Source organism: Sceloporus undulatus, chromosome 1, assembly GCF_019175285.1.
Source record: "Sceloporus undulatus isolate JIND9_A2432 ecotype Alabama chromosome 1, SceUnd_v1.1, whole genome shotgun sequence".
Taxonomy (NCBI): domain Eukaryota; kingdom Metazoa; phylum Chordata; class Lepidosauria; order Squamata; family Phrynosomatidae; genus Sceloporus; species Sceloporus undulatus.
In genome coordinates this window covers 206,800,167-206,810,922 of record NC_056522.1, presented here as the reverse complement: position 1 = coordinate 206,810,922, position 10,756 = coordinate 206,800,167, and the positions used below count along the sequence as shown (strand labels likewise).

General features: G+C 40.1%; 1 protein-coding gene across 1 annotated transcript in view; it reads right to left on the bottom strand.

The window, feature by feature from the left end:
* Window positions 1-2,511: 2,511 nt before the first annotated feature.
* Window positions 2,512-10,756, bottom strand: part of OLA1 (Obg like ATPase 1) — a 134,612-nt gene continuing 126,367 nt past the window's right edge. Inside the window, exons 10-11 of the mRNA XM_042442291.1 lie at window positions 9,282-9,404; window positions 2,512-3,045 (exon numbers count right to left, since the gene is read on the bottom strand). Of these exons, the coding sequence (XP_042298225.1) occupies window positions 2,944-3,045; window positions 9,282-9,404 (225 nt within the window). The 3' untranslated portion in view covers window positions 2,512-2,943. The remainder of the gene's footprint in view (window positions 3,046-9,281; window positions 9,405-10,756) is intronic.

Genomic DNA, 10,756 nt, shown 5'->3' with positions numbered 1-10,756 from the left:
GGTCGCTGCCTCAGGGCGCGAGGAGGTCCTCTCAGCGGTCTCTCGGGAAGGGGAACGATGCTTATGTGAAGCATGTTCTGACGACTTGGCCGGGCGCTCCGACCCAGTGTGGTCCTTCGTCCTGGACTTGGACTTGGATTTCTTGGGTGGAGGAGCCTCAGTAGCCTCGGTGTGACGCCTCTTCTTAGAGGACGTCGGAGTCACCGCCGGGTCTTCGGGCGGGAAGAACGGGTTGTCCGGCAAATCAAGTAGGACAGTGGTCCTCTTGGAGTGGGCCTTGGATGGCTTGGCCCCTTCCGATGGCGCCGCCTTCGTCGAGGAGGATGCTTCGGTCCCGGGCAGCTTGGGGGCGTGTCGAGATGCTTTCGACGACGCCTTGGAGGACGGTAGCGGTGTGGTGCGAACCTCCGACTCCTGACGCTCTCCCGAGCGCGAGCCCTCCGGGGATGGCTTCCTCCCGGATCTCTCCCTGGGCTCGAAACCCTCAGTCCCCGAGGTCTTGTGGGGGCGCTTGGAGGGTTCGTCGGTGACACTGGGTCTCGGGGGACCACGGGTCACATCGGAGGTGGTCGGGGACCGTGTCCCAGCCGGGACAGAGACCACACTTGAGGCGCTAGCCCGTGAAGATGATGCGGGCGGAGCAGCCGGGGGGAGAGATGATGAGCGGGGGCGTCCCTCCCGGACCTTTCCCAAGGCAATGGCCGAAGTTAGCCGGGATTCCCGATTTTTCCTGGCTTGGGAAGATAGGGACTTACAGAGATGGCAGGCTCTGGCATCATGGTCTCTTCCCAGGCAGAACAGGCAGGAGGAATGAGGGTCCTGGACGGGCACCTTGCCCCCGCAGCTGTCACATTTTTTGAAGGGTGCAGGCATCCTTCCGAGTCGTCAAATCCAAGGGACAAAAACACGAGCGAAGTCAAACAAGCCGAAGAGGTCCGAAGTTACCGGGGCGGGAGAGAGAGAATGGTCAAGAACAGTCCGAAGGTCAAAAACGAAAGTGATTCCAATCAAGCAAGAGCAAGCGAAAGTTCCTAGAAGCAGCTAGCGCGGCGGAAAAAAGGAACTGGGGAAAGAGCGGGAAGGCAGGGGCCTTATAACGGGTGGGCGGAGTTACCGCCAAAAAGTTTCAATATGTTGCAGAGTTAACTCTGCCCAGTGATTCCAGTAGGTTCCGAGCAGCACTGCGCAGGCGCAGTGAAACCCATTTGTATGATTCGCAGAGACCACGAAGAAGAAATTGCTATTTCTTTCTCCCACAGCACCCAAAACAAAGGGACGCCCACTGCATGACAGTGTTCCAGTATCAAAACACTACTGAGGCAGAGATGCCACTATTTTACAATATGCAGCATTGATTTCTCTCCCATATAAATCTCCCAAGTCTTTGATGCAGAATCTACTACAATGAGAAGCACAGATGAACAGCATCACAATAATAAGAGCATAGGACACAGATGAGAATTCTGTGGCCCTTTAGCATGTTGGATTACAACACTCATCATCCCTCACCATCAGCTATGCTGGCAGGACCTGTAGGGGGTTGCCGTTCAACATCGTTTGGAGGGCCACTTGCTTCCCACCCCTCCTATAGGACACCATCAGGCCTTCCCTGTACACAAATAGGACATTTAATGGAAATATTTCTCCAAGGCTGGAGGCTACCACATGTACCTGATCAGTTTTCATATTTTTCTTCATATTTCATGTTCCTGTGCAGTAAAAGTATATAGTTTAGGCATCCACAGAAAGGGGGAAGTTGTATGAAGGAAATGTGAATACAGCAAATGTAAGGGTTCTAGTTTGGCACATTTTCAATGTCTTATTCTCTGGAATGCTGGAAATTTATGGACTGAAGGAAAAAATAATTATTTGGGGGAGGGGGGCAAATTTCTTACTTGGAGGGGCAAAGCACTCTTTTTGTCCCCTGTGCCGTCACTCCACCTCTTAAATTAAATTTGGTAAGGTTTTTTTTTAAAAAAAACAGGAGGTAAACTTTTGGCTACCTCCAGTTTGAACAGGAGGAGATTGTGTAGCCTGAGATGGAAATGGGATAGGGATGGGAAATTGGCTCTTGACCCTCTGGAATTTGCCCAATCTTGTTTTCGGAGGGCGACACAAAGTGTTAAAACACTCAAATTTAAAAGATTTTCGAGGAAAGTCTTGTTAAAAATATTATTTTGTTTGCACAAGTCTTCAAAGGGTATGCTTTAAACACATGTTCCTTTCAAAAGCCACTTAAACCATGTATCTTTTTATCATGTTAAGACATCCACTTGAAAAGTGGTAGCAATCTACAAATACATTAACTTTTCTGAGACAAATCACTGGCATCCCTAATCATCTAATTCCAATGAAAGGCTCCCTCTTAAGATACAATTGCAGCTGCCCCACACTGCCATTTACTGTATCATACACATGTCTTAAAATTCTGTAATCAGCATCCACCAGGTGCCGTATCACATTCAGCACACCACATTCAGTCAATACAGACATCCCCAAACACACAGAGGCTGGTTTTGTCAAATGTTTTATTGAGTGTAGACATCTGGAGTACTGTAAAACATGCATTATCTGTAGATTCAAAAAGGAGCAAGCCACATTGTCCTCACTGTCAAACATGTCAGGCTTGGCATATATGATGGAGATTAATGAAGTATCATGAGAGTAATATGGTTCCTGGAAACCTCCCGCAATTTGGAGTAGTCTTAATCGTTTGAAATGCAGAGCTTTCACATTTAAGTGAACTTGTACATTCACTGGAAGTGTCATAATGTAATTCAAAACAACCACGAGGGATTTCATTTCTGGGGGGTTATTTGTCCTGAGGTATACACACTGTATCCTTTCCCCAGCCACCCCAAGATATCCCAATCTAAATAATAAAAACTCATATGATTTTTAAAGTAACCAAGTTTAATTCTCAGTAATGAACAAATCTGATACTCATTTCTTCTTAGGCTGTTGAGGTGTGTTAAATTTAAAGAAGATAATATCTCCATCTTCAACTATGTAATTTCTGCCTTGCTGTCTGTATTTCCCAGCAGCCTAGAAGAGACAGAAAGACAATCAATTACAACATTAACATTATGAACATTTACATGAAGGATTTTTAAAAATCAGTGCATAGTTTTAATAAAATAGCATACACTAAACAAAATTGGTGTCTTGTTAACTTCTTGACTTGGGCAGAATTTGATTGACATATAATTATAATCTATACTTCACAGCTGATAGCAAAAACAATATTGCCATGAGGTTTTCAACCATGTACTTGCTTTGCATCCTCATGGGTGTTACTTCATATTAAAACAAAGATAGTTAACAAAAGGTATTTTGAATTTCCCTGTCTGACTGTCAAATTTTTTAAACCCCAAAATCTTGTTGGTAAACAGAAAAGCCCATAGATTTATTTTCAGTCAACAGGAGTAGGCAATTTATTATGATCTTCTCTTCTCCTTTTCTTCTAGCAATCCCCATAAAATTGGGGGGGGGGGGGGGGTTGTTACTGCAACCCATAGGGTAAGAGGAGTGTAATGAAACTGATGGGAAACTGGCAGGGACTAATCTGGTGGTGCTGGGGAGGCCAGGATCCCTGCAGGAAGTCCACTTACAGCTTTGAGGGACATGGATTATGCATGTAAGCATTACTGAATAAGAAACAGTGGATAAAATGTAGGCTATAGTGTATGATATCTTTGTTGTTTGTTGTTGTTGTGTGCCTTCAAGTCACTTTTGACTTACAGCAACCCTAAGGTGAACCTATCATGGGGTTTTCTTGGCAAGATTTGCTCAGAGAAGGTTTCCCATTGCTTTTCCCTGAGGATTAGAGTATGTGACTTGTCCAAGGTCACCCAATGGGTTTCGTGGCCAATCTGGGAATTGAACCTTGATCTCCATAGTCATAGTCCAATACTCAAACCATTATGCTGTGCTGGCTCTAGCAGGCAAAAATATTTTGAAAATGAATTTATGCAGTCTCACACAGACACCTGCACAAACTAAGGACCTCCCTTGGATTTGAGGCATCATCCTTCTTCAAACCAAGAGTGAAAATTGGTAATTCTGCTGTCTTTTGGTATGAAGGAATAAACCATTGCAGCCTTCTGAGACCCAATGAACACAGACAAGCAGCAGTGAGATGCCTAACAGGTAGAAACTTCACATCATTTATGAACAGGTCTTGGTCCTGTTATCCAGAGCACCACAAATCAGCAAAACTCTCCATAACACAACAGTTTCATGGAGAAAAATCACAACTCAAGGTTCTGGATAGGACTACTTGTATGGGCTAGCCCTGCCCTTATTATAATAGGGCCTGGGGTCTGAGAGGCCCAAATGAGAAGTTATAAGTTGCAGACATGGGGCAAGGGGAAACTCCTTAGCACAGAGGCTGATATTTAACAGTTCTCTTTAATACATGAGAGCTGGACATGAAGGAAGCTGATCGAAAGAAAATAAACTCATTTGAAATGTCGTGCTGGAGAAGAGTGCTGAGGATACCATAGACAGCCAAGACGACAAAAACATGGCTCCTAGAACAGATCAAGCCCGAACTCTCCCTGGAAGCCAAGATGGCTAAAGTGAGTCTGTCATACTCTGGCCATATCATGAGAAGGCATGAACCATTAAAAAAGGCAATAAAGCTGGGAAATATAGAAGGCAGTAGAAAGAGAGCAAGGCTATATGCCGGAGTGAGGCCTGAGCCTGCAGGACTTCAGTAGAACAGTGGAGGTTAGGGGTCTTGGAGATGTCTCATCCACTGGGTTGTCATGAGTCAAGATCAACTAGTGTGTAGTTAACAGCAACAACCTTTAAAAATGGATCAGCAAAGTAAACATTTCATGCAGACGTGCCTGGAAAAGTATACCCAGGATTCTATTTGTGTGTGTTTTTAACAAATTCTGAGACAGTAGGAGCACCAAGATCTACCTCATGAAATAAGATGTACATAAACATAACTAGACAGCAGCTAACAAAATCACAAATCTGCACTCATTACTTCAGAGTGAATTTGTTATGAAGGAATATTGTAGAGTTTTCTCTCTGTCCTGAGTTATTTTTTCCCAGGTATTATGGGAGCATGGGGTAAGGAAATTTATATGATTAATCTGCTCTTTAAAGCAAAAGTAAAAACAAATGAATTAGCTAAGGTATCAACCAGACCATTTTATGCAGTGTTCAGAGGCAAATCTTATAAGTTTATGGCAGGAAACTTGGTTCCAATTTAATGACTAATACAGAACTACTGAAAAATATTTCCTGCTACTGCTATGCACCTTCAAGATGATTTTAACTCAAGCCAATCCTATCAGAGGGTTTTCTTGGCAATATTTGTTCAGAGGTTTGCCATTTTCTTCTTCTGAGGCTGAGAGAGCAAGGTAACCAAGAGAGTTTCCATGGCTGAACGGGAATATGAACCCTGTTCTTCCAGTGTCTTAGTCCATCACTCAAACCACTACACCATGCTGGCTCTAACTGAAATATTAATATAATGGCTTTTTCCTGTACTTTAATAGATTCTGAAAAGTTACTAATTTATTCTCTGCATAATTCAACAGCACCTTGTATGTTCAAAATATATTCAAGCATCCTAGAAGCAAAACAATGTGGCCTGAATCCAGTGTCATGATGATGACGCAATGACAGCCATGACAGAACTTTCTTTCTCTTCCTTCCCTCTTGGTGTGGCTTGGAACGGGGCTCCAAAGTTTCCCAGCCCTTTGGAACAGATTTGGGAAGGGGGGTGAGGTGATTACTCCCCTCAGACTTCCACTGATGGAAATAGCTCCATTAGTGCATCTGCCTCAGAGGAAGGCAATGGCGAATCCCCTCTGAATAAATCTTGCCAAGAAGACTCTATGAAAGGTTCGCCTTACAGTTGCCATAAGTCAGAATAGGTCTCTTTGCCTCTGCAAGGAACATGTGATACCTCAGTAGCAAACTTTAAATCCACAGGGGCATATTTATTACAAGAGAAATTGCAACAATTCCTCTAAATATTAGTTTTACACGAAAAAGATGACTGAGCCATTGTAGTATTTCCACTCTGATGATTAGACCAATGCCTAAAGTCAGAGATAATCAGTTTAATCAGGGACAAATACTAATTAGACTCTAAATGTAAGCAGCATTCACCAACACTTATGATTATACAATTAAATGCTTACACTCACAGTTAGCAACTGATGGCCTCAGCATCTCAGTCATTCTCTCTCAAACAGGTATATATCCAGTACCTCTTTTTGTATCACACTTTTCTTTCCCCGTCTCTTCTCTACCTTTTGGTCACATGAGGCAATGGGGACAAGGCAACGGGGACACTCTATCCCCTGGGAATCGCCACTTACAACCAGCTCTAAGGAATTTATCACACTAGAGCTAATTTCGGCATTGAAGAAAGATTAAAGTGCATTTAAAGCATCCCGCAAATAAAGCAAAAACAATGATTATCTGCGGGAATTATTATTACACACCATTGCACAAATAAAGTGATATCGGAAATACATTGTTGCTGAAATCCCCAAAGTAAAAAGATACACGTTAATGCTCCTTTATCACCACTTTAATGGCAGGCTTTGTGCAATGTCATGTGAAATCTCTTCGCATAATTATGCGATTTTTCTGGGATATTCACGGGATAAACTCTTTATCTCCTTTGTGAGAAAAACTCCTAAGTGTCAGGCTCTGCCTCCCTATATCAGATAGTCCCATCTCAACCCCCACTTCCAAGCTGTTTAAAATTAGGATACAGGTCCCTCTTAAACCTTCAAGGTTTGCCCAATCCCCCAATGAAGCAATGACCTTGTGCGGACTTGCATTGATTTCTGGTCAATGCAGAAGGAGATGACATAGACCAACCACTGCTTAAGCACAACCTCATATTTCTATAGCGCTCCTTTTTTACAGACAGATGAAGTGGAGAACCTGTGGTTACTACTAGAATGTGGGAATAACTGAAAGTATAAGAAAGAACACAGGTTGCTGGCAGCCAACTTCCCACCAGGAAAGCCAGATCCTGACCAGAAAATTGCAGTATAGAAAGGCCAGAGAGAGTTGCTTAATGTACATGCATTCTCGGAATAGCCTGTTTCATTCAGAGTGGCCACATTCATTGTTTTCACAAAGTGGGCATAGCCACTTTTAATTAACTACATTATGACATACTAATACAAGTATTATGTATTTTAGCTACCAGTTCACAATTAATTAAAAGTGACTGTGTTCCTTTAAATTCCCCAGAGGCCATTTAATCCATTTTCACTGCTATCAGAAATACTGGCTGGGGAAAAAATCAATACCCATTTGTGAATCTTGAGTATGTATTAAACAAGACACGTCTAACCAGTTCATTTGCACTTGAAAGCAGCCATCTGTAGAAGCCAGCTTTGCCTAAGCAGATATGATTGCTAATAATGTGATATCCCTATAGACTACAAAGCCCACACAGAGCTATTCAGTGTATAGTTCAGAGCACTGGCATTAAATTAGTTATGCTGTACTGGTGTTAGACACACACAAAAATAAACTTAAAAATCGATCAGCTTCATTACATACAAAGCGACCAGAACCCATGACCACTGTTGTTGCAGCTAAGTCTAGAAACTCCCCAAATCAGCTGTGAAATATAAACAGAAATAAATAGTAGCCGGCACTGTTTACAATAACAATTTATCCCAATGCATAGCCCTATGCAATGCTCTGTTTTTCCAAACCATAAATTCTCAGAACTCCACATTTTTAAAATGTTCCCTTTTCTAAATATAGAGGCACTTATCAACTTAAACGTTATGATTTGCAGCTTATCTGATTTCTTTAGCCATGGCAAATTATTTACTATCTAGATCAAAACAGCTAGAAAAATCTGAAGTCAATTTCTGTCATAATATAGTTTTTTATGCCATATTCTTCACATTCATAACTAACTGAAATGGGTATTCTTGGAATGATTTATGATTTGACAATGAATAAGTTTTCTGGTTTTTCTTTAAAAAAAACCAACACCAAGCCATAAGATTTATTTATGACTGTGGTTTACTTATTTGGCTAGAGCTTGACTTCACTTTCCAAGATGGCTCACATGCCACAACAAACCAATTATAACGGGACCCCCCCCCCACCCCCAATTGCACACACTTCCTGGTGTTCAAACGGACCTATTAAAACCCTGCTGCTCAGTACAATCTTCTTTAGTGACACTACTGAGAATAACCTACATCTGAAATTACATTATTGCATACTTTGCAAGCTATCAAATGGAAAACAATGAGATACAAGCTTGAAAATCTATTAATGCACTTTAGTAAAAAGCTTTGAACTCCAGGCTGTTAAATTTAACTCTTTTTTATGATTCTAAGAACCAAACATGACATAAAAGCCACATTAAAGTACATTAAAGACTGAAACACTGCTTTTCTAGGTTTTCAACAATGGGAAAAGGATGTCCTTGTGAAAAGAGATCATGTTACAATAAAGAAAATGCTATTCTTTCACGCCAGCGCTAATAAAATCTAAATCTGATTTCATCCTTTATTACTCGATAACAACACAGTTAACAGCTGTTAACAGGGCACAATTTTGGGCACCTAATCAGCCTCTGCCCTCTAGTGTTTGGAAAGAAGATCAAACTCCCTATCTTTGTAAAGGTAAGACTATACGCCATATGTGAAAGTAAGTATTTAAGGAAATTATTAGGAAGGAAAATTGTCAGATGCTGTGGTTAGTCAGAAATGCTGATGTTTACTGTATTTTTTTAAATATCTTGTAGGAAAGTGTGTTTTATGCAGTAACCATACAACATGGTTAACAATTGTAAAAAGAACAGTGCTCCCTTAAATATTTGCGGAAATTTATTTTAGTGATGTTTAATACCACCAATATATTGTTTGTTATTTTTACACTACATATTTTTACAATACAAGTGGCTACATATGATCTGACATGATCTGACAATGATCTATCATTCTCACATACACTGGTGTGATACTGGAACAATCTACAATTATAAACTTAGGCAGTTCATTTCACTGTCCACTCAAAAACCCTTACTGTTATTATTTGCTTTTAGATGTTTACATTTGTCCTAAAAATTGTCAGCATTCAGTACGTTAAATCATTCTGTCTTTTAACTGCACCTGAACTCTTTGCCAAAACAATAATAAAGGGTGGGTGCTTTCTATTGTTAGTCATGACTGTCACTATGTGGTTCACTTCACTGAGGACTTCTCTCTTTTAAAGTCTTGAAATGACGGGTATTAAAAGAAAGGAAGGAGCGGGGAGCTCACCTTGACAGCTGCTTCCGAGCCTCCTTCTTTAAAATCTTCAAATTTCATTACTTCGGCCATAATGAATCCCTTTTCAAAATCAGTGTGAATCTTTCCAGCTGCCTGAGGAGCCTTCGTCCCTTTCTGTCAAATGGAAAAAACCAGGAAAAAATTAATTGTATTTAGGAAGATTGATTGTACAAGAGAGATTTCTCTATTGTCATGTGCTTTCAAGATCTGCTGAAACTTAGTTTCATATCAGTTCAAGTGTCAAGAAACCAAATAGCTGATTTTCAATACTGGGTCACAGACAGACACCTTTAGCAGAGATAAACAAACTGGTATTAAAGAAGAGCAAGCTTTGTTTTTACCTAATGAATATCAACAACTGTATTGATTTTGGATAGTGTGCTTTGTGCAAGAATCTGATCTTCACAGTGAAGAAAAATGAACACGTTAAATAACTTCCAAAACTATATGGTCTTACATCACAGGTTGAAATAAATACGTTAAATTATCCCAAAAATATATTTTAAAAAACAAAAGGCATTTATTGTTTGGGTGATATAATTACAGAACATAGTTATTGTCTAAAATGATGCAATAAAGTATAGAACAGATAAATATTTCTAAAGTCATTAAATGCTGTATTTAAAATGCATCTAAACACAACCCGTATCCTCCTATATACATGCAAATGGTTCCAGGAAATTTAAATTATGAAAAATGAATTATAATTGCTTCATGTGTTGAACTACAAGGGCATCTATTCTATGCACACACAAGCATGGAAAGGCATTTGAGAAATAATGGTGACCTAAAGGCTGCTTAATAAACCATGTTAAAGTGCTAAGGAGTCTGACACTGTAAAGCACAGTTTTTACAATAAAAGATGTATTGGGTTAATATGGCTACTCACTGATGCTTACTTGACTAAATATCTCAGCATATTAAATCAAAGATACTTACAATCACTCTTAAGATAAAACAGCTTTCAGATTGTTAGAGAAGAGAAGGTATTTCTGCTATTGAGTGCAAAAGTGTCTTTGAAGACACTATTCTGAGTTGAGTCAAACAAAGTGTGTTAGAAAACTGAACACACACATTTAATATTCTTCCCAATTTAGTATGTTTGTTGTAGTACCTAAACATCTGAGGCATTTTATTAAATTTAAAATGACTGAAGTTAGCACAGACCTAACCAAATTATTCTGAGAAGGTACAAAACCGATACTAATAAAATTCATTATATAGCTAAAATAACTGAAGCGAGAAGATGTTAACACAAAATGTTGCATTTACTATCTTGAACAATAGATGTTTTCATAATATTCAATACGGGTTTGTAGTTTCATGTCTCTGAAAACAGTACTAGCCTCTATATTAAAATATATTTACATTAAAAAGCAAACCATTATACAGCTCAGATTTTAATGTCCTCAGGGAATAAATTAGCCACTCTGACTGTAATCAGCCTACATCAATATACAATTTTT